The sequence below is a fragment of the Leptidea sinapis genome, chromosome 24 (genome assembly GCF_905404315.1).
Source record: "Leptidea sinapis chromosome 24, ilLepSina1.1, whole genome shotgun sequence".
Taxonomy (NCBI): Eukaryota; Metazoa; Arthropoda; class Insecta; order Lepidoptera; family Pieridae; genus Leptidea; species Leptidea sinapis.
This window is the reverse complement of record NC_066288.1, coordinates 3,794,072-3,819,101: the sequence shown is the minus strand read 5'-3', so window position 1 is coordinate 3,819,101 and position 25,030 is coordinate 3,794,072. Positions and strand designations below refer to the sequence as shown.

At 33.7% G+C, this 25,030-nt stretch overlaps 2 protein-coding genes across 5 annotated transcripts in view; one reads left to right on the top strand and one right to left on the bottom strand.

The window, feature by feature from the left end:
• Positions 1-10,469, bottom strand: part of LOC126971643 (acyl-CoA Delta-9 desaturase-like) — a 46,306-nt gene extending 35,837 nt beyond the window's left edge. Inside the window, exons 1-2 of one of the 4 annotated variants that reach the window (XM_050818007.1) lie at positions 10,320-10,469; positions 10,016-10,185 (exon numbers count right to left, since the gene is read on the bottom strand). In XM_050818007.1, coding sequence (XP_050673964.1) covers positions 10,016-10,039 — 24 coding nt within the window. In that variant the 5' untranslated portion in view covers positions 10,040-10,185; positions 10,320-10,469. Of the gene's footprint in view, positions 1-10,015; positions 10,291-10,313 lie in introns of those variants that run through there. The other 3 variants (XM_050818008.1, XM_050818010.1, XM_050818009.1) reach the window with 3 other exon arrangements.
• LOC126971697 (odorant receptor 85c-like) overlaps positions 10,421-25,030 on the top strand; it is a 27,971-nt gene continuing 13,361 nt past the window's right edge. Inside the window, exon 1 of the mRNA XM_050818094.1 lies at positions 10,421-10,546. Within this exon, the coding sequence (XP_050674051.1) occupies positions 10,483-10,546 (64 nt within the window). The 5' untranslated portion in view covers positions 10,421-10,482. The remainder of the gene's footprint in view (positions 10,547-25,030) is intronic.

The window sequence follows — 25,030 nt, the reverse complement described above, 5'->3', positions numbered from 1 at the left end:
CTACGTAATAAGAGACGGGACTGACTTAGTAAAAATTGTAATTTAGTTGAGTATGAAACGTGCAGTGATTTGACATTTTTTTTTAATAGAAATAATGGACGAGACGAGCAGGACGTTCAGCTGATGGTAATTGATGCGCCCTGCCCAAGATTAAGATTGTTAAATCGCTTAAGTTTGTTTGAAAAACCCCAAAAATTCTGAGCGGCACTACAACTGCGCCACCTTGAGACATAAGATGCTAAGTCTCATTTGCCCACTAATTTCACTAGCTACGACGCCCTTCAGACCGAAACACAGCTTATTATTCCTTCTTGAATTGAATATAATATATAAAATTCTCATGTCGCGGTGTTTGTAGTTAAACTCCTTCGAAACGGCTTGACCGATTCTCATGAAATTTTGAGTGCATATTGGGTAGGTCTGAGAATCGGACAACATCTATTTTTCATCCCCCTAAATGTTAAGGGTGGTCCACGCCAATTTTTTTTGACATTTTTTTTTATATTTGTTTGATTATGAGTCAGCATTAAAAAATACATACAACTTCAAATATTCACCCATCTACGATCAGCAGTTACTTTTGTATCGCGATTTTAATATCGGCAATACAACTTTATATATATTATACATAAAATCTATATATAAATGTTCGTTTGCTAATCTCCAAAAGTTCTTCTTTTGAAATTTTAACGCCTTGTATCAATATATGTATGTATATGTTTTTATTAAACCACCTAACCCGACAGACGTTGTTCTGTACATAATAAATAAAATACTGTTTTTATGAATTTGTCGATAATATTTCAGAGCATCAAGAATTGTTTCCAAAAATATGCTCCCTGTTGTAATAATGAATATGTTTCACAGTGGAACTATCAAACCGTGCGGCAATAAATTGTTTCATAGTAAATATGTCCATACTAAACAAATATTGGAAATAAAAATAATTACGGGTCCCAAATCGAAATAAAAACAATTTTCACCCATCTACGATCAACAGTTACTTTTGTATAGCGATTTTAATATCGGCAATACAACGTTTGCTGGGTCAGCTAGTGATAATATAAATATACCAAACGTTTGCATGTATCTCTAATCCCGATCAATGGACAATTCAAACGTCATCGTTATGGAGATAATACAATAAGTATCGCATGCAAAGGTCACGACCCAATGTGTTTATCTCGAGCGTGATCCTTGTCAATTGTGCGCATGAGAATACATCTAACATCACGCCATGTCCGCGCGCTCGGTCATAGACTATAGAATAGGTATAAAACCTCGCGGCTTAACAGTTATGTATTTGTAAATAAACTCAGAAAAATTTATCTTATCGAAAGCCACAACACTGTGACTCATAAATATAATATAATCGATATCATTACGAACAATAGTGACCGATTGATATTCTATTATTTAAACAGATTTAATAGCACAGTTGGTTGGTTCTATAATGTCTTAATTCTAACAATATTTATTTTAAGTATGCAAACAACATTACGATTTCTTATCAAATTTTATCCAATAATGATGTTTCTTGCGTCGTCTGGTTTAAATTTTTCAGTGTTCAAATATATATTAAATGTTTTATGTTTTTAAAGTGATAACCCTCACTTCTAGGATTAATACACAGATAAAATTTTAAAAACAAAATTTTATGAACGATGCGGCACTCGACCCACGTCTTCCGGCTTTCCGTGCCAGTGCTCTAACCAACTGATCTAACCGCTCGAGTGACGTATCGTCAAAAAATCTTGTATTTTGTTCAACTCTCAGGTTGTGGCTTCATCTACAGGATCTACTTTACAGTTGATAAGATGCTCAACCCCAATATTTGCATATTAGGAAATTGATTCCCAAATCGTTCATAAAATCGTGTTTTTCAAATTTTTATTTGTATATATTAAATTTATCTTAAAGCATTGTTTGAACCATTGATTCTTTCCACGAATACGTTTCAATCCTAAGCCGTCGCGTGTTTTTGGTTTTTTGTTCAATTCATATAAATTATGTTTATTGGATGCTTTAAAAGGTCGTCAATGATGTTGTATTTCATCTGGTGCTACAAGAAAGTCTTAGCAGTTAACCTCTATTTGAAACAATGCACGCACACTTACACAATGTAACATACAAATCGCGAGTGTAAGACGTAGCTTGTCACGCACACTAAAGTATTAAGTCTGACCTGTTTTCATTGGTTTTCTAGCAGAAAGAGACTCTTTCTAGACGTATAATTTAATTATCTAAGAAAGCTTCTTTGACAAAGAAGGCTTACTGTATATCATATAATATAAAAGATATTAATATATGATTCTTGAGAATATAATAAAGGAAAATATGATATTTTGCACAATCTTTATAACACGAATTACAATATTACGCATCAGAATAAAAATTGCCAATGAAAACCCCATCGTAATCCGACTAGTCGTTTCGGTATAAGTTGGGTAAATCTTCATATTACGCATTAAATTAAATGCGATGTTGTATCTATTTTATATTTTGATCAATCGCAGATTATAGATTCGTCTATTATGTTGCATTAACAAATTGTTTCTAAACCGATTGTTTCCAAGGAGGAAGTCCGGAGGGAAATGCATTTCCTCAAAATTGATTCCGTAACAAAATCATCTTTGCTGGAAACTAATAGCACCCTGAGAGGGAAAAATGTCAGGACTAGTGGAAAATATTAAGATTATTATCGGATAATACTTGTATTCTGTATGTAAGTACTAATTGCATAAATATTATGTTGTGTGCGTAATATATATGTAATTAATGATAAGGCAGGCGGTAGGTCACCACTTAGGGTTGCCATCGTTTATTAGAAGAAATAGAGTACATCTGATTTTAAATAGGTAAGCAAAGAGAAAGGACTTCCAAAAAAAAGCATCTTTCATTTTATATTTGTGGAATGGTCATTTTTAGATTTAAGTTTTCTATTTTATTGTTTTATTGCACCTTTGTACTTAGCAGTAAGTATTGTTTCCAAAAGGTTGTAAATAAAGGGATTGAGAAAAATTCCCAAATAACAGATGTTTAGTTAAGATATTTTAGAAAGTGTGGGAACGTAAGTATAGTTTTGTCTCGTGGCAAAAATGTACCTTATAAGTACTGAGAGTGTAAGAACGAAGTATGACTGATGCGGGGGTGAGAACCCAGGTAGTAAGTAAGATATAATTGTATGGGACTCAAGCGGGGAGTTCCTACTTAACTTCGATGTACGACAGACCTCTGTCCTTTAACTCTGTCAATTTTTTCTAGTAAATATACTCGCAAAATTAAAATTAACCGCCCCGTGATTCCTTAATTATAACATCTTAATAAACATAAATTAGTATCCTATCCAATAAATTCCGATACTACCTTTGGGGGCTCGTCCGGGATTACGGAAAATCGGAAAATTAAAGGTGTGTAATAGACGCGTCGGTGTTGTGTGAAAGTTTCGTATAAGTGCGCGAGTTAGTAAGCCATGGAAGACGTAATTGACCAGGTTGTAAGAGGTGTTGCCGCGGCGGATTTGGAAGATGACCAACTTCCGCGACTGAGAGTCCCACAGCTCAGAGAGGAGCTAAGGCGCCGGAACCTCCGTGTGACAGGTCGAAAACCAGAGTTGTTGGCGAGGCTAAGAGCTGCACTATTGGTGGAACGGGATCATGTAGCCGACGATGATGAAAAAAATATTGCTGACCTTGTAAACGACGAAGAAAAAGACGACTTTGAAGACGCTCGAGCTGTCAATGTTGAGGGACTCCCAGGCAGAAGAAACCGTGATGTACGTATTCGAAATCCTGTGAATGATGGCCGAGGACACCACGACGAAGACGACGACGATGGCGCAAATAATGAGCGTGCCAATCGTACTCCAGTGATTCGAAGACGTGAAGAATCACGAGTATTACTTACCTTTAAAGACGTTGAAGGTTCGTTAGAGAAATTCAGTGGGGATGACCACACAAACGTCCAGCAGTGGTTGGATGATTTTGAGGAAATGGCGGAGCTTTGCAAGTGGAACGAGATCCAAAAGATTGCATACGCCAAAAGGTTATTAGACAGATAAGCAAAAATGTTCGTGAGCTATGAAAAGTGCGCGAAAACATGGAAGAAGCTGAAAGAATCTTTAAAAGAAGAGTTGGAGGAAGCTGTCGATTGTTTGAAAATTCATCGAGAGCTGAGTAAGAGAAAGAAGAAGAGTGAGGAAACTCTGCAGGAATACGCATATAAAATGTTGCAGATTGCATCACCAGCGAAGTTAAAGGTTCAAGATGTGATAGAATACATAATAGAGGGTATTCCTGACGTATGTCGTAAATAAAGCTGCGCTATATGGAGCTAAAGATTTTAAACAGGTTAAAGAGAAAATTGGACAGTACGAGAAAATGAAACAGGATATGTCCAAATCAAAAGCACGACCACCAGAGAGGAAACTGGAGAAGATAGGACGACCACAGAGCTTCAACCAAGGAAGAAAAGGAAGTCCAGGAGGTGCCGTTTCAACTTCAAGAAAGAAGACGAGTACCAAGTGTTACAACTGCGGAGGAGAAGACACGTGAGTGTGATGTGTCCCGAAAAAGGAAAAGGGAAAAAGTGTTTTAAGTGCGGAGAATTTGGGCATATAGCCTCCGAGTGTCCACCGAAGTCGAAGGAAGTGTATTTAGTGTCGCTTCCTGCTAAGGAAAAATACCAGAAGGAAATCAAGATTAAAGACAGTAAGATTTTAGCATTAGTAGACACTGGTAGCGATTTAACGTTAATGAGTATGAAAGAGTATAACAATCTAGGATCACCACCTTTGTGTGACAAACAGGTATGTTTTGAAGGTTTGGGAGCTGAGATGACTGAGACCTTAGGTATGTTTACTACCAGCATGATGGCAGAAAATTGTAATTTTAATGTAGATTTTCATGTTGTACCCGACTCAATACTTAGACGTTCGGTTATATTAGGCACTGACTTTTTAGACCAGGTAGAACTTAGAGTTAGACGGGGCACAGTTACCCTTTTTAAATAAGACGCTGATGAAAGTCCAGAAGACGAGACAAAGCCTCACATTTATAAAATAAACACCATAGACGAGACGAAAGAACTTGAAGTATCGCACATTAAGGAGGAGCATTATCGGGAAGAAATTAAAAAGATCGTTTTAAACTATAAACCGGAAGCTACGCGTGATATTGGTATACGGGCGAAAATAATCTTGACATCAGATAAGCCGACCGCGCTGATTGGCTCCTTCAGAGCGAAAAGAAGTAAATGACTTGATGAATTCATGGTTGGAAGAGGGTATTATTCGTCCCTCTACTTCGGAATATGCAAGTCCGATTGTTTTGATTAAAAAGAAGGACGGTACGCTTAGAATTTGTGTAGATTATCGGAAGATAAATGCTATCATGTTAAGACCTCTTTCTCCATTATCACTTATTGCACCTTTGTACATAGCAGTAAGTATTGTTTTCAAAAGGTTGTAAATAAAGGGATTGAGAAAAATTCCCAAATAACAGATGTTTAGTTAAGATATTTTAGAAAGCGTGGGAATGTAAGTATAGTTTTGTCTCGTGTACGAAACGCAAAAATGTACCTTATAAGTACTGAGAGTGTAAGAACGAAGTATGACTGATGCGGGGGTGAGAACCCAGGTAGTAAGTAAGATATAATTGTATGGGACTCAAGCGGGGAGTTCCTACTTAACTTCGATGTACGACAGACCTCTGTCCTTTAACTCTGTCAATTTTTTCTAGTAAATATACTCACTTTAAATTAACCGCCCCGTGATTCCTTAACTATAACATCTTAATAAACATTTAGTATCCTATCCAATAAATTCCGATACTACATATTTTTATCTACACCAATGCTTTAAACCCTCTATTTAAGACTCTAATACAGTTACCTTATTGCTAACATTAAAATACCCAAAGTCCTATAGTACATTACAATACAAGGGCGCAAAAAACGGTCGTTCCCGTACGAGCGAAGCTAGTGCAGGATGATCTACGTGCGCACGAGTATCGTGTACGATTTTTCCTATTAAGTTGCGCAAAGTTCGACCACTTTTCGTGCACGCTCGTCATATTCCCGCACGCTCAGCTACATGCCCGCACGCTCGTGTCAACGTGCGGGAAAGTGGTACTTTGCGAACGCAAATGCTTGCGCAAAATCGAACTTTGCCCACGATAATAGGAAAATATGGATTACATCATCCAAACGAGTGTTCTAATGAAATTCAGTACAACATTATATCATCCGTTTTCATAATAACACTCCTTTGGATTATATTATGGTTACTAGGACTGGCTTTTTTAATGTTAGCAGTAAGCTAACTGTTTCAGAATCTTTTAAAGGATTCATATTATGGGTGAAGATAAACTCTTGTATGGAACTGTTGATAATTAGGTATTATAACACTCATGTGATATTATCACCTAATTATATACGCCTCGTGTGATAAACCCACATTCGTGTTTTAATACCCCATGGAATACTAAATGGAATCATTTTATCAAATAAATGTTTTGTTATCGCTCTATGATAAATCTACGAAGTTTGGACGAAATCTGGCCGTTTAAAGTGCGTCAAAATCGCTCCCAAATGAGGTTACAAACAAACATACATACAGGTGAAGCTAATAAAAAGCGATTCACTCGATTATATGAAACGTGCAGTCATTGACAGATTGACAGATGACGGCTATTATCTTGTAAAAAAAGGAGATCCCCGAAATCCACTACGTTTTAAGCAATTGTTCGCTTTCAAACTTAGCCGGATTATACTTCGTGCCCAATCCCAATACTGTAATTACTACTATTTCAAACTTATTTCAAATAAATTTCCATTTTATTTTAGGCAATCCCGCCTCTTATAACGTAGTATTTACATCCTCTTTGCAATACTCTATTTGGACGTAATTCCAGAAAAACATTCCAAACCGCAATCATATCGAAATTGAGTTAAGAACACAAAACTGGTTACATGATTCATATTAACGGACTAACAAAAAATGGCAGCCCTACTGCCACTCTTTAAACGATATCATATCTTAGTAAACCAACCCACATGTATGGAATACACTTATATTTGTTAAACTTTAAACACGAATTCCTTAAAATGTGATGGTTGTGGCTTGGAACGTTTTTCTATAATTACGTCCATTTTAGAGTACGATTGACAACCCTATCTATCACCACTAGATAATCAATCAATAAGCAATGATGAAAACACTTGAAATATTAATCTACCTTTGTGTCTTATAATAACACTTATTTCCTTACATTATCTTTTAAAAGTATAGTTTGTAAGTAATTAGAAGTGATGCAGTTTTTTCTAAATTACAAAAAATATTTTTTAGTTTACTAAATATGTTCATAAGAAAAAATTTGTTCTGATAAAACTAATGCACTTAACATTCATACCTATTATGTATCTATATTTTTAATATAATAAGCAGACACTGCATCATAAATAAAGAGATTTTGACAAGTTTTGAAATTGTGTTTCATTTTTTTTTAAAGTTCCTATGTACAAAGTTATATTATTGCAATCTATATATATAAAAATGAATTGCTGTTCGTTAGTCTCGCTAAAACTTGAGAACGGCTGGACCGATTTGGCTAATTTTGGTCTTGAATTATTTGTGGAAGTCCAGGGAAGGTTTAAAATGTGAATAAATATGAAAGTGTTCGGAATTAAATAAAAACAACAATTTTGTTTTTCCTTTGATGTGTCCCCCGTCGTCCGATATTTGTTTTGTATGGACATAATATTTTCTGAGAGAATTTATTGACGCACGGTTTGACAGTTCTGCTGTGAAACAATCTCATTACAACAACAGGGAGCATATTTTACGAAATAATTCTTGGTGTTATGATATATTATTAACAATTTAATAAAAATCATTATTTTATTACATTACATTATTATTATATTACAGAACAATGTCTGTCGGGTCAACTAGTAAGCAATATTAATAAGCCCGGCCACATTTTCTGTCATCTATATATCTTTAATCTTAATATATATAAAAAACGTGACACGTTGTTTGTCCGCGATGGACTCCTAAACTAATGAACCGATTTTAATGGGGATTACTTCATGGAGTGCAGTTTGGTCCAACTTGAGAGATAGGATAGTTTTTATTTCAATTTGGGTCCCATAATTATTTTAATTTTCAATATTTGTTTTGAATGAACATATTTTCTATGAGAGAATTTAGTGACACACGGTTTGACAGTTCCGCTGTTTTTATAACAATTTTACTATAACAACAGGGAGCATATTTTACGAAATAATTTTGATGTTTTGAAATATTCTTGGCAAATTCCTATAAATCAGTATTTTTTTTATTATCTACAGAATGACGTCTGTCGGGGCAGCTAGAAATATATATAAATCCAGTGTCCTGGTGTTTGTTCCCAGTGAACTCCTAAACTAATGAACGGATTTTGATGGGGATTATCTCATGAAGTGCAGTTTAGTCCAACTTGAGAGATAGGATTGTTTTATTTTCGATTTGGGACCCGTAATTATTTTTATTTCCAATATTTGTTTTGTATGGACAAATTTGCTATGAAACAATTTATTGCCGCACGGTTTGATAGTTCCACCGTGAAACATATTCATTAATACAAAAGGGAGAATATTTTTGGAAATAATTCTTGATGTTCTGAAATATTATTGACAAACTCATAAAAACAGTATTTTATTTATTATGTACAGAACAACGTCTGTCGGGTTAGGTAGTTTAATAAAAACATATACATGCATATATTGATACAAGGCGTAAAAATTTCAAAAGAAGAACTTTTGGAGATTAGCAAACGAACATTTATATATAGATTTTATGTATACGAGTAACTAGCTGACCCAGCAAACGTTGTATTGCCGATCTTAAAATCGCGATACAAAAGTAACTGTTGATCGTAGATGGGTGAAAATTTGAAATTGTATGTATTTTTTAATGCTGACTCATAATCACACAAATTTAAAAAAAATGTCAAAAAAAATGTGGCGTGGACCACCCTTAACATTTAGGGGGATGAAAAATAGATGTTGTCCGATTCTCAGACCTACCCAATATGCACTCAAAATTTCATGAGAATCGGTTAAGCCGTTTCGAAGGAGTTCAACTACAAACACCGCGACATGAGAATTTTATATATTAGATATACGAGTCATATGTTATATTGAAATATGAAAGTATCCTTTGTGTCTTAATTATTTTTTATGGCTTAATTCGGGGTAGAAGTAAAGAATGGATCAATTTTGATTATGTTCAGCAAGTTTGTAAAATTATAATAAGTTTTTAATGTTAATAAATGAAATAAACTTTTGAAGTTATAAGTTTTAAGTTTTAAGTACCTACTGATATTATGTAGTTTAGAATATTTTTAATTTTTGTAGTAGGTGCACTTGCACTTATAAAACCTGAAAGGGTTTATGTTTGTACCTAGTTTTAAGTAAAATTGTAAAATACTTCTTTGTATGTGAATAAATAAATTAAAATAAAATAAAAAAATAATATATTAATGAGACTAGTAAAAGGAGAAACAAAGATATGATTGGTTCCAGGCGTGCGAAGTCGCAGGCAGCTGTAGTCTCGTAAATATGGTCGTAATGATAATCATTTTAATGACAAAATGACAGTTTGCATGTTTTCTTACAAAAATAATGTCATGAAAATTATTGAATAAAGGTATAATTTGATTACTATTTTATGAAAATTTAAATTGTTGTGCATCATAATATTTTTCGAATATATATTATGATTATTTTTTTGTACTAAGCCGATATATTATAAAAAGCAAATCATATAGAAAGTCGCAAATATTTTGATATAGAAAATATTAAGAATTTTAACCCAAAATTAAAATAAAAAATACTTGTCACAAAAATATTGTTACTTTTTTCGGATTTAACACAATATATACTTTAAATAATAAATAAGTAATATAATATATTTATCACATAACAAAAATTTATTACAATAACAGGAAATATTTTTTTATATAAATAAACTTACCAGGCAAACAGAATTGTCAAACATAACAGAATAAATACAAAGTTAACCACAAATATTGAATGTATTAGCATTTAATAAGTTATTTACCTTTTCAATCGTATTCACTTACGACAATAAAATTTTCACTGAACGAGTTCTATTCTGATTTAGATTCCACGAAAGACTGCACGCTGAAAATTGATTACAGCTATTATATATATATTAAACATTTGACATTAGGTTAATAGGTGGCTTATATAATATGGCGTATTCATATCAATAATTTCCTTTACAATGACGTGCTAATCACCAGGCTTACACTCACTGACAGTAATAATGTCTCCTCTGGCTTCTTATCAATCTTAATTACTTTTTATGCAAATGTATCACTATCAAGTCAGGCCGGCAAAGTCGTAAACAATAGCTGCGAAACTATTTTCGGTTGACGAGGAAATCAGTGTGTTCCCGCGAAGACCAGCACAAAACTGATGCGTCATTTTAACATTCGCTCCATAAGTCATAACCAAATTACAGCCGTGTTCGAGATATTTGGTATGTTTTATTATTTTTTACGTTCATTTCATTATTTAATGAATAATGATGCATTATTTTGAGTATTTTCTTGTTAGTAGCTATTTAATAAGTCTATTTCTCTTATTTATTATATACGCTTATTAATAATTATACTAGCTGACCCGACTGACGTTGTTCTGTACATAATAAATAAAATACTGTTTTTTTATGAATTTGTCAATAATTTTTACATAACATCAAGAATTATTTCGTAACATATGCTCCTTGTTGCTATAATGAAATTATTGTTTCATGGCAGAACTGTCAAACCGTGCGTCAATAAATTCTCTCATAGAAAATATGTCCACACAAAAATAAGAAAATATTGAAAATAAAAATAATAATGGGTCCCAAATCGAAATAAAAAATATCATATCTCTAAAGTTGAAGTTTAGGAGTCCATCGCGGACAAACAACGTGACACGTACCCCCTTATTCATAATAGTCTGCTAACTTAAAGCATTGCTAATTCTCACTCTGTCTTCTTCTAATGACCTAAGTCAGAATGAGAAAAAACACCCCTACCGGCTGTTTAAAGTTAGCGGACGATTATGAATAAGGGGGGTAATGTATATATATTAAGATATGTACCAGTAAAAATTTTGTGAAACGTTTTTGAAACGTGAGCGATGTTTGTATTCGATAGACAGATACTTAGAATAATAACGCTAATTATTAGGATTGGTATCTCATAAGTAGCCTATTCGTAACTTTACTCACATCTTTAGAAACAAACCCTCAGTACCTGGAAGCACGGAAGTGCCCTCGCCAAGTCAAGAAAAAACAAGCGGCATGGCCGTACCAGCCTTTATCGAAGCAGTTCAGACAATTTTCGCCCCCTATAACTTCTTTGTGAATAAAATTAGAAGCCTGAAGCAGACATTGTATAAACACGGTGTATTTCAAATTTCATTTTATTTGAACCAGTAGTTTAAGAATTATAACTATTCAAAGTTTCATAATTTAGTAAACACTGACTGACTGAATGAACCGATCATAAAAAGATATAGTTCTTAGTGTATAAATCAAGAAGGTAGGTATATAAAATATTTTACAATTTCAGTCCAGTTTTCTGCATTAACTAACTGCATAAATAACTTTGTAATCTGATATATTTTATACGACATTACAAACTTATTTATGCAGTTGGTGTTTTTGTGTCGTGTGACAATTTCGAGAGTCACATGTTACTAATGTCGACTTTGAAAGTATTAAGATGCAGGAATTTTCAATTTGTGAATACAATAGACTAAGAAGCATTAGCCACACAGATTTGTGAAAAATTGTAACATCAAATTCTCCGAGAAAAACCAAAGACATTGATGGGCTTTGAGAAAAACTGTAGCTGAAGCTCAATAAGCAGTACGGGAAAAGAAAAAGAGGAAGACTACCTACAAAAATAAGAAAAGCTCATAAGACAGAGAGTGGGCTTTAAGTTAATCCGTTGTTGGTATTCAAGAAGCAGAAAGTGCCGTAAAGGAATAAAGTTGGATTATCTACCAAAAGAAATGAGATACCATCAAAAACATAACTTGTAAAATAACCCTAGTCGCGAAACTCAGTTCTTCTACGGTAAAAAGTTGTAAATCCATGTAATACCAAGTCAGTCAATTTATTTAGTCCCAACTTAAGGCGACACTAAATGCTAGCGATCTTGAGCGATATGAGTTCACGGCTGCCGGCCCGCCATCTATGTAACAAAGCCAGCATTTTCTAAATTCTTGCGTGGAAATCGTAATATTGTAACAGGCGCAAACAGTTTATATGCTTACAATTCTCATTATTGATTACTAATCTGAATAAATGAGCCTACACAAAAAAAAGTACAAGCTATATAAATACCTTTTCTGAGAATAGTACTAAACAAATGCGTCATGCCGAGAAAAAACTTGTTTAACTGCAATGAAAAGTGGTATTTCAAAATAGCTCTGGAGTGTTAACTTATAACCAACAGCAAACATTAGAAACCTACAAATAAGCCTTAAGGGTATGTGTTATATGATAAAATAGTGTTCATAGCTCCAAATGGTGTAATTTCACTAATAAACTTGTCTAAAAATGCCTTGTTTGCGTGTTTTCTGCTTACCTTTCACCTTAAGGGTCCATCTGTTTTTACTTATTACATAATTAACTAACCTGATAACACCTTATAGTGACCATATCAATATTGAAAATAAATTATGTTTTAAATATATTAATTGACTTGGCCATCGCACTAAACAATCTATCAATGTATTACTTGTGAGATACATTGTTGTTTTAATTAATAAGAAGATACACTGTGTTTTTATGCAATGGCCAAGTTAATCTTAAAGCCAATTAAATCGTTTTTATAGTATATTACTAAATTGTGTATTTATATTAATTGTAGACGGTAATAGTATTTTTCTAACATGCCAGACAAACCTCTGTGGTTTATGGTCTGTTATACAGGTGGCCCACCCAAACCGGTCAGTATGGGGATTTCAGAATATATAAGAGATAGAAGAATATCTTCTAAGGAACCACGATATCGATTTTAGAGAAAACAAAAACTGCATTCATAGATTTTCAAAAAAAAATCATACACGACTCGGGAATCGAACCCGGTCATTTTGGAAAAAAAATACATTTTTGTTTTATAGCCATATTGATAGTGTAGGTTGTAAGGAGTGATTGTTGCTATGAAACCTTTTGTCTAAAATTAAAAGAAATTGCTTTATTTGATATTGTTTCATGTAAGTTGTCGGTTTTACTCGTTAAAAAATGTAGGCAATAACCAATCGTCATGTTGTCTGGGTATACCAGTAAAAAGATCGTATGACGGGAAATTTAACTCTCATTTGTTATTTTACAGATTTTTTTTCTTTGTGCTGTGTTGTTTGTTTGTGTGTAATTTCTAAATATGCCATTGACAAACGGTGAGTATTATATATTACAGAATTAGATTTATTAGAAGCTTACTTTAAAAATGACAGAAATTGCACCCGTGCACTAGATTGGTATCGAATGAAATCCCTCACAGATTTTACCAACTCGAAAGATATTTCCGAAAATAGTTGAGAATTTAAATAATTATGGAAGCTTCAAGAAACGAAAACAGAGAAGTCCACTAAGTTATGACACTGACATAGAAATAAATGTTTTAACGTATTTCGAAGCTTCACCAGATGCCTCCACTCGTGATGCAGAACGTAATATCCCTGGCGTTTCACGTACCACTATTCAACGAATTCTAAAAAAACACAAATTCAAGTGCTATCGAAGTGGACGTTTGGTTCAGGCCTTACATGCAGGTGATGACGGCAGACGACTTGAATTTTGTCATTGGTTAAAAGAGCAGATAGATTTAGACAGAATTTTTTTAAAGTAAGTAATATTTTCTGATGAGACACAATTTTCCAATAACGGGATTTACAACCACAAAAAAATGACTTTGGTCTCGTCAAAACCCCTTACGAGTTCATGAAGGACGACGTCAAGTTAGATTTTCATTTAACTGCTGGGTTGGACTTCTTCACAATAAAGTTATTTTCTTAAAAATCTATGATGGACGTTTGGACAGATTCAAGTACATCGAAATATTAGAAGATGTTTTAGATGTCACGAGAGAAATGTCGGTAGAAGAAAGAGAACGAGTGTATTTCCAACAGGATGGAGCACCGACACACAATCGACCTATCAAATGGCCCGCGAGGTCACCCGGTTCAACCCCACTAGATTATTTCTTGTGGGGTTACGTTAAAGGTGAAGTCTACAAAACTAGCTACGACATCATTGAAGATCTAAAAATAGCCATAGAGATTATATAGCCTATTTTAACCCCAATTCACAACTTCAAAGTACAAAACGCCATAACAAAATCGTTACCTAAACGAGTTGACTATTGCATTTAAGAAAATGGTTGCCATTTTGAACATTTACTAAAATAATTAAAATAATATTTAAAAAATAAATTTCTTTTAATTTTAGACACAAGGTTACATCGCAACAATCACTTCTTACAACCTACACTATCAATGTGGCAATAAAACAAAAATGTCTTTTTTTTTTTTTTCAAAATGACCAGGTTCGATTTCTGAGTCGTGTATGATTTTTTTTTGAAAATCTATGAATGCAGTTTTTGTTTTCTCTAAAATCCATATCGTGGTTCCTTAGAAGATATTCTTCTATCTCTTACATATTTTAAAATCCTGACCGGTTCGGGTGGGCCACCTGTATATTGATAAATTGTAATGCTATTTTTCATCTATACATACATATAAATAAAATTGGAGTGTCTGTTTGTAATATTGAAATAACCGTTTTTTACTACACGTATATGAACATATATACGGTAAATACACCAAAATTATCTGTCTGTCTGTCCGTCTGTTTGTTCCGGCTAATCTCTGAAATGGCTGGACCGATTTTTATATGGCAAAATAAAGTTTGCTGGGTCAGCTAGAAATAAATAAAAAAATAAAAATAAAAAATCTATTTCTTTAGAACTTATAATATTTGTAAAATTGATATGGACACTGTTAGATGTTGTTATGTTCGATAATTATATAATAAGTTAAAACAGAAGAACCCTTAAGTAGAGACTAAATAAATTGACCGACTTAGTCGTGGATCTCACAACTTTTTACGGTACAAGAACTGAGTTGCGAGACTTGTTTTTTTTCACAAGTTATGTTTTTGATGGTACTTACTTACTGGCAGCCAGTTTCTGTAAAGTATAAAAACAAAATGGCGTACTTTAAATTTTGCATAATCACGCTTTTTTTGTTTATTCAATTTTACTCCACTTATTATCATTTTGTTTCGCAATATTTGTTTGTAATAAAATAAAACATTAAAACAAATGTCATCTTCCTAATTAAGTAGTCTTTGTGACTGAAATTTGTCTGATACAATATGAAATAGACAATAATTTAAATGTAAAGTTAGTATCTTCCAAGAGACATTCGTAAGTAATTGTAATTTGTAAATACTTTTTAAACAAATCATTTATTTGTATGAAAAATACACGGTGTCCACTAGGGAAGTTAATATTTAAAAAATGTTTAGAAGGACGGCTGAGGCGAGGAAGCGGAGAGGAGGCTTGGACGACGGCTCGGACGTTGCTTAATCATGATGGACCGTTGGAGTAGACCACATAACGCTTTTGTAATCGAAGCATATTTATTGGACGAGTGGCAAATCGTACGCCGAAGCCAGGCGCAAAATTTGATCTCTTCACGATATGTAAAAATGCACCAAGTAAAAATTTAATTAAGAAATGGATAAAAAAATTTGGGAAACAGAATCTACCATGAGCATAAAAAACATGGGACCTATTCCATCTGTTTCAACACAAGAAAACGTGCAACGAGTTAGTGATGCAGTTATCACAAATCCACGTCGGTCTGTTCGGAGGCATGCAGCGGCTTTGGCAATAAAAAAGTAAACGGTGCACATAATAATCAAACAGAAAATACGCTTTCAGCATTACAATATTCATGTTAATTGTACATTAGAAAATATCAAAATTTTTCTGTCGTAAATATCAACGATATCTTTAAAAATATTTATTATTCCAAATTTTAATAACTCTTAAGATAATATACAATTAATATGATTTATCTACAAATTAATTCTAAGCCGGCCTTAAGGTGAGAAAAAATGATTAAGACGTAAAATATCATTAGATATTTATTTAATAAAATTATAAAGGCATTAAAATTTAGACAATACCGCCTCTTTTACTCAAATAATTAAAGTTGCTCAGGGATATTTATATTTTCAGTTTTAACTCAACCTAAGCTACTTCTTCATTTTGGCAAAACATTTCATTATCATTGCATAGTCATCCCATTTCACCGTTATCATTAATTAATGATTTAAAACGATCAAATACACACTTAATAATTATTCACTAGATGTTTATTCCATATTTACAGCTGGCGTATAAGTTTTTATGTTTGAAATTAAAGATTTATCAAAGACAATATTTACCATTCTATAATTCCCCACCTATGAGTTGAATTGACGTGCTTAGCATATTCGCTTCTTCTCGGTGGATAGGTAGATACGTGACAGAGTGGTCATTATTGTCGAGAAGTTTCAATAGGGGCATATAATGCGCCTTACAATTTCTCGCCATCTCACTCTGTTAGTGGTCATTCGAGTGCACTCATACACAGCAGATTTGATCTGATCGGTCCATCGCCTGGACGACAAGGCGATCTATGGACTGGCTGCCTCGTCTCGTTACTTGTCGAAAGAAGTCTAGTATGCAGTACTGCTCTATTTAAGATACACGTTGTTTGTTATTTAGTTACTGGAGAATTATCGAAACGTTTGTGTGAAAATCAGTCCACGATACACAAAGCATCATTCTCCAGCACCACATTTCCAGAGAGTCTATCTTCTTCTTTTCAATCTCTCGCAATAGCGAAATGGCAAGATTAGCGTTCGCTTAAGCCTGGTCTTTGTGGCTTTTGTAATGTTTCTGTTTTGCATATTCTCTACCATTACTCAACTATTAATCTATATCAGTTTTGGATTACCCATTATTATATTCTTCGCCGAAAAAATTAATTCCTCTCCAAATATTTTCCTAGTTGCAAAAAATTGTTGCCCTTAAAATTACTAAAAATACTATGTAATTAAAATCGACTTTCAGAGGAATTCAGAATATTATATTCACTCTGTCACCTGAAACCTTTTTTAAGTCCACAATTGTCATCTACATCATACAGAATGGCAGGCTAGTCATAAAGGGTATTATAATTTTAAATTGGCGATTGTGAATGTAAATAAATTGCACAATAACCAATATCCGTAGCGCAGAGTGACTGAATACGGGTGTGTGGTCATCTCATATCATGCCATATTATTGTACACGATCATATAAAACATCTTTCATGTATCATTGGTACGAGTCTATCTCAATTATTTTATCGTAACTGGTTAATTCGTTTTTGGTAAACTGAAATAGTTTTGTTACACTTATTGTTTGGAACACTTCGATTTACATTTGGAACTTGTAGGTGGAGCTTGGTTTAGGAATTAGTTATAGAATTTCTAGATACATATATTTTTTTTCTTTTTCGTGTTTAAAAACAAAATTCCTCAATATCATTTACGTACGCATCACTTGTGTCTAGCAATATTCCAACAGGACTAACTTTAACTTGCAGATTTTGCCTTGAGGCTGATGAAACGCCTCTTCATCTCCTCTGCAATTGCGGCCCTGATACATAAGCGTCACACCATACTTGGCGACTATACCCTGCTGCTTTTTGCAATACTCCCCTCAAGTAGATACTGCGGTTTGTAAACGCGGCAGGGCTTGACGACGAGCTGTAAGTATGAGTGGAGAACACAATAGTTCAATTCTGGACGCGGTGTTACAAAGACTCATTAGGACTAGCCGAATAGCCACCTTTTTCAAATAATAATAATATTGACACACATTTTACACAAATTATTTTGCCCCAAGTTAAGCATATATAGCCTGTGTTATGGGTTACAAGACAATGATATATTTAATACAATATACTTACTTAAACATACATAAATGCATATAAACATACATAAATACATTTAAACATCCATGACTCGGAAAAAAACATCCATATTCATCATATAAATGCTTGCCACCTACTGGGATTCGAACCCGTGACCTCTAGCTTAGTAGGTAGGATCGCTTACCACTCGGCTATTCAGGTCGTCCAGGCTCGGTACAAAAATAACTTTAACTTGTTTGACTTAAGTTACCGTATCTCCAAGGTCGGCAAAGGACGTCTATAGTGCAAATCTACTCCGTATAAGAGAGATAAACATCCCTAACGGAGATACATCAAGATAGGAAAAGCAAGAATCCACCTCACGACACGCCACAAATTAGGATATCCCCACCATCTGGATGTGTGGCGGTCCTCCATAGTGCGGTTTTCAAGGAGCTTTCTTCCTCGTACTACTAAGCTGTGGAATGAGCTTCCTTGTGCGGTGTTTCCGGGGCAAAAAAAATGAGCGTACACCTTCCTTAAAGGCCGGCAACGCTCTTGTTAATCCTCTGGTGTTGCAAGAGAATGTGGGCGGCGGTGATCACATATTTTTTTTTATATAATCACGCCTCTTTCCCATAGAGGTAGGCAGATATCACTTCTTTCCACTTGCTACGATCCTTACATACTTGTTTCGCTTCGTTCACTTTCATTATTCCCTTCATTCATGATCTTCGGTATAGGGTTTCTTGACCTGGCCTATTTTCAAGACGTCTCTATTTGGTTAAAACTTTTTAAATTCTAAATTTCACCGGGATCTACCCCTTCCAACACTTTCATTCACACTCACCTTATACACTTTTTTGGTCAATCGTTCATTTCAGCATACCTTTCTCAATTTTTGTCACTACATCTTCTTTCAGGCCACAGCGTTTTCTTATGTCACTATTTCTTATCCTGTCACTCAGTTTACTTTATTCAGTACAAGCTGACCCAACAGACGTTGTTCTGTATATATTAAATAAAATAATGTTTTTATATGAATTTGTCAATAATATATCATAACATCAAAAATTACTTCGTAAAATATGCACGCTGCTGTCGTAATGAAATTGTTTCACAGCAGAACTGTCAAACCGTACGTCAATAAATTCTCTCATAGAAATTATGTATGGACACATCAAAGGAAAAACAAATTTGTTATTTTTATTTAATTTAGCAGCATTTCCCTATTTATTCACCTTTTAAACCTTCTTTGGACTTCCACAAATAATTCAAGACCAAAATAAGCCAAATCGGTCCAGCCGTTCTCGAGTTTTAGCGAGACTAACGAACAGCAATTCATTTATGTATATATATATAGATTATATTATCATAAAACAATAATAGATTCCTATCGATGAATAATTTCTCAATAAACGTAGCTTTCATAAACAAAATGAAGCCGTTTCAATTAGCCCTTCTGGGATTGCCTGTATTTTGCCATTATTCAACATTTATAAGAAATTTTCCTGCCGACATTAGTTTAAAAATTAATAAGCTTTTGTAACACGAAAGAGGTGGATCTGTTACTCCACGCCTGATACTTATTGCTCTATTTGTCATATTTATCAACAAATAACTATTCCTAGACAATTTAATAACTATGTTACATGTCAGTACAATGTTGGCATTTTACTTAAAAGCCCAGTACATTTTTAACTAACTACTAGTGGACCCGACAGACGTTGTCCTGTACATACGTCTTTAATTTGAAAAATCGGTCGAGCCGTTAGGAGGGTGCACTAACATACACATGGGCAGGAGAATTATATTATATGGACGGAAATGAGAATCTACACCAAGCTCAAATTCATTGGAACACACAAAAAAATCATCACAATCGGTCTAACTGTTCAGGAGGTAGTTCAATTGTGAATTTAAACCATTCTCGAATCCACCTGAAGACACACACAAATCTCAAATTCACTGGAACACAAAAGAATCATCAAAATCGGTCCAGCCGTTTAGGAAAAGTTCAATTACAACATACGCACAAAATAAATTTAAATATATTAAGATAATCAAATAATTTTCGTTTAAAAACTTATATTTATTGCCACTACGATGTAAAAGATAACTATTTAGATCCGTATCTTTTGTAAGATATCTGTCTCTGTAGACAGGCTTCTTCTATCTTTAACAAATCTCAATTAAATTACCAAAGCATAGACGACTAAATATAGCCCAGGGGTTAGTGACCCTGCCTACTGATCTAGAAGGCCCGGGTTCGAATCCCGGTAGGTGCAATAATTTATATGATGAATATGGATGTTTGTTTCCGAGCCATGGATGTTTATTTGTATTTATGTATGTTTAAGTAAGTATATTGTATTAAATATATCGTCGTTGCATCCATAGTAGGCTATGCCTTGTTTGGGGTTAGATTATTTGTGTAAGAGTGGGTCAATATTATTATTATTAATTATATTATCCCCTATCTAGGTCCCTTTTTTTGTATGTATCCTTCCCATTAGTTGAGGCTCAAATAAACTCTATAGTCTATTGGCAGCGGGTTTTCAATAATACTACTACTACAGTACAGCTTACAGATTCATGCAAGCAGCTGAATTATAATAGCAGAGCATTTACCAGTGGGAGGCTCCTTTGCATAGGATGCCGGCTAGATTATGGGTATACCACAACGGCGCTTACACAATGAGTAAGCATTTATGCGTTTCGGTCTGAAGGGCGCCGTATCTAGTGAAATTACTGGGCAAATGACATTTGACATCACTTATGTCTCAAGGTGACGAGCGCAATTGTAGTGCCGCTCAGAATTTTTGGGTTTTTCAAGAATCCCGAGCGGCACTGCATTGTTATGGGCAGGGCGTATCAATTAACATCAGCTGAACGTCCTGCTCGTATCTTCCCTTATTTTCATAATAAAAGAGCACCGACGCCTATCTGCCGGTTTCATCATTAAATTCCGGCCACACATGGAGTATTACTGTCATCTCTGGTCTGGCGCACCCCAGTATCAGCTCGATCCATTTGACCGCGTGCAACGCAGAGTATTTCGAACTGTCGGGGACACAGTGCTCTGTGAACGGCTGGATCACTTGGCGTTGCGTAGAGACGTCGCTTCATTGTGTGTCTTCTACCGCATTTATCACGGGGAGTGTTCCGAAGAGCTGTTTAACCTGATTCCTGCCGCCGAATTCCACCTTCGCACGACACGCCACAAGTTAGGATATCATCCTCACCATCTGGATGTGTGGCGGTCCTCCAAAGTGCGGTTTTCAAGGAGCTTTCTTCCACGTACTACAAAGCTGTGGAATGAACTTCCTTGTGCGGTGTTTCCGGGACGATACGACATGGGTACCTTCAAAAAAAGCGCGTACACCTTCCTTAAAGGCCGGCAACGCTCCTGTGAAACCTCTGGTGTTGCAAGAGATTGTGGGCAGCGGTGATCACTTAACAACAGGTGACCCGTACGCTCGTTTGTCCTCCTATTCCATAAAAAAAATCTATAAGTCTTGATAGAGCCTCATGGTGCTAGACATACGATGAAAACAGGCCTGGTTTATTACTTCAGTGTACGTGACAAGCTACGTCTTACACTAGCGATTTGTTTCTCACTTTATGTTAGTGTGAGTGAATTGCTCAAAATAGAGGTTAATCGTCAACCTCAATTATTTTCGACGTTTTAACAGCTGTCACAGTGTATCTAGACGTATAAATGATTTATGATTAAATTAGTTCAATGGCGCCATTATCATTTCAAAGATTTAAATTCGGTTGGTTTTATTCGCGTCAATTATGTAATATATTTAGTAAAAATATATTTATCATTTAAAAATTATGGTCGATATTAATTAATGTAGTCATCTTGTATTTCCTTCATTTAATGGATGATAAAAAAATTTAATAAATTGATATGGAGATATAATTTGAGTATACCACCTTTACTTATAGATTCAAGCTATTGTTCTGATTATTCTTTTACGAATTTTGATTTATACAAAAACTAGCTGACCCGACAGACGTTGTTCTGTATAAAGTTTATTTTTTACCTCCTTAGAATGTTAGAGAGATATAAATTCTAATAAGATATTTATTTTAAACTATTCTTTCAATTTGATTTCTGAACACATCAAAGGAAAAGCAAAATTGTTGTTTTTATTTAATTTCGAGAATTTTCATATTAATTTCATCATTCACCTTTTAAACCTTCTCTGGACTTCCACAAATAATTCAAGACCTAAATTAGCCAAATCGGTCCAGCCGTTCTCGAGTTTTAGCGAGACTAACGAACAGCAATTCATTTTTATATATATAGATAGATATAATATTTCAAATTAAGTAAGATCTTACCGATCGCATGCATGTTAAACAAACAAATAATAATAAATCTATTATGATTGGTAATTTAATATTGACAATCAAATAAAGTTTCAAAACTAATTAAAACGACAATTACGGACTTCATTACGAAAAAGTGAACGCAAAATTAAATATAAAAGCAGATGTTGTAGGAACACACATTCTTTCATTGTTCGTAATAAGACTGTTAGGGATTATCTTATTTCATCATATTTTGGGCCACAAACAGGATAACAAAAGGTACTAGAGACATATTTTATCCTTCAATAACAACCCTATTATGAAACAGGAAGACACACTGGTCCGAAACATTGCTAAATTACTTATTAAACACTTAAAATATTTATGATGTACCAATAGACGGTATTACTATCAATATTGAGGCCTTAGATAGACTATGACAGATATGAAAACGTCGAAAAAAATTGATTAACTAATCTCTATTTTGAGCAATTCACGCACACTAACACAAAGTGTCATACAAATCGCGAGTGTAAGCCGTAGCTTGCACACTAACAATTCATGGCCTGTTTTTATCAGTTGCTAACAGCAAGAGACTAGACGCATAAATTATCTAAGCACTACACTAAATAACTATTACTGGCCTGTTTTTATCGGTTGTCTGACAGCAAGAGAGAGAGAGAATTATGTAAAATTGGGGTTACAAAAACCAAAAAATAAAAAACCAGGTGACCCTCTCTCATCACGCTCACCGATAAAAAAGTAAGCGTAACTTATGAGTTACAGTTAACTTTTATTTATAAACATAAAGTTCGGATCAATCAGAAGAAATGAAAAAATTATAATAAGAGGATAGTGTGTTGAAACTAAGGAAATGTTTTGTAACAATTTTAATACTACTATCCGTTGTAGGTTTATTTACAGCTTGTTAATTAGAATTGTCTGAGAACGGTTCCTCAGGATATAGTTTTTGAGAAACTAGAAACACATTTGCGAATCTCGCTGCCGAATCTTCTATACACATTATATTCCCCTGATCATTACAATGGATATAAAATACTATGTCAATATAACACAGATGTTATGTAAATTGTCGTATTTTCAAAACATGACGGCAACATAATTAAAGTGAACTTTATTTTACCGCGTGCTTTCAATATGACATCATTACCAGTTTACAGTTCCGGCGAAGGTTTCATGATGTTTTCAAAATGTTTCAAATCCTTACAGGTAAATTTAAAATTACTTTGTTCATATTATATTTTTTTTCTTTTAGACACATTAGACTAAAACTTTTGCATAATTTTTGGAAACTTCACTGGTGAATGTGTTAATTATAAGTTCTGTTAATGTTTATTATTGTAATACTGTTTGTTTCCTCTACATGAATAAAAAAAAGGATTGTGTGGTTTTATGAAACCACGGTAAAAGTGAAACTTTTTTTCACTTTATAGACATTTAACTAAAAATTTTTGGAATAATATTCCATTAAGGGTATAAAAATCGTTTTATCAATCTTAATTTTATACTTGGAAAATTGGAACGATAGTGGTAAATAATAAAAGTAGACTAGGTTTCCAACTAAATCAGTAATAATCTATACACTACACGGTCAGCTGCTGCGAACTATAGGCGCCGCCCGACTGTCACGCGACATGCAACACACAGACGAAAAAGTTTGAGACGATGTAATAAAAGTTTCACTTTAATAAATAAATATTTCGCGTTTCAACGTTATGTAAGTTGATAAATATATTGCTAATGACTAGTGTATGTACATTATCAAATTGTAAGACGAATATCTTGAAGTACTAGTACTAACTTACTTAAATTTATCAAGTTTTTAAGGTACAGTGCTCTCTTTGCGAAAACTACTCAAATTTATATTTATAATTACACCACGTTATATCAGCTTATTCCTGAAAACAGCTACACCAATTATACTCATATTTTAACAAGGAAACTTGAAAGTAAAATATCAATCAACAATATTTAAGAGTTATATATATATATATATTCAGTTTTTGACATTTGAGTATTTTTGTTGCGTAACTTTGCATATATTGTAATTGAAATTATTTGTAAAACAACTAAAATGTAAATCTTGACTTAAAAGAGTGGCAATGAGTTTCTTTCTACTTCTTTTCATTAGCCCAACCCTTTACGAAGCAGCGGTAAATTCAATAAGAAACAATATTTATATTTCTTTTTTGACATTCATAAGTGTCATTTCCGTGACCTACATGAATAAAGTGTTTTTGAATTTGAATTTGAATTTACACATGATGCGCAATGTTGCGATTTTTTAGTTTTTTTTTTATCTGTATTATCCGTATCCTTAAATATGTTTTGGTTATTTTGTATATAAATTTAAAAGCCGATACTTTCTTTCACAAAATTATCACCTATCATGGTAAATGAATTTGGTAATTTACGTTTTAGTCAACATTTGCGTTTATTCAAAATATAAGCACATACTATGACTTATTTCTAAAAAATATTACTTAATAACGTTTCAACTTTGGTTCTCCTGGTAAGGTAAAACCTTATCTGATGTACATGTACTGGAAATATAAGTTTTTTTAATATTGCAATTTTCAAATAAGAATACCTAGGTGACAATGTTAAGAAAATGAAAAACAGCTTAATGTAGAAAGTTACCAATACTTTTATTGTTTTTCGA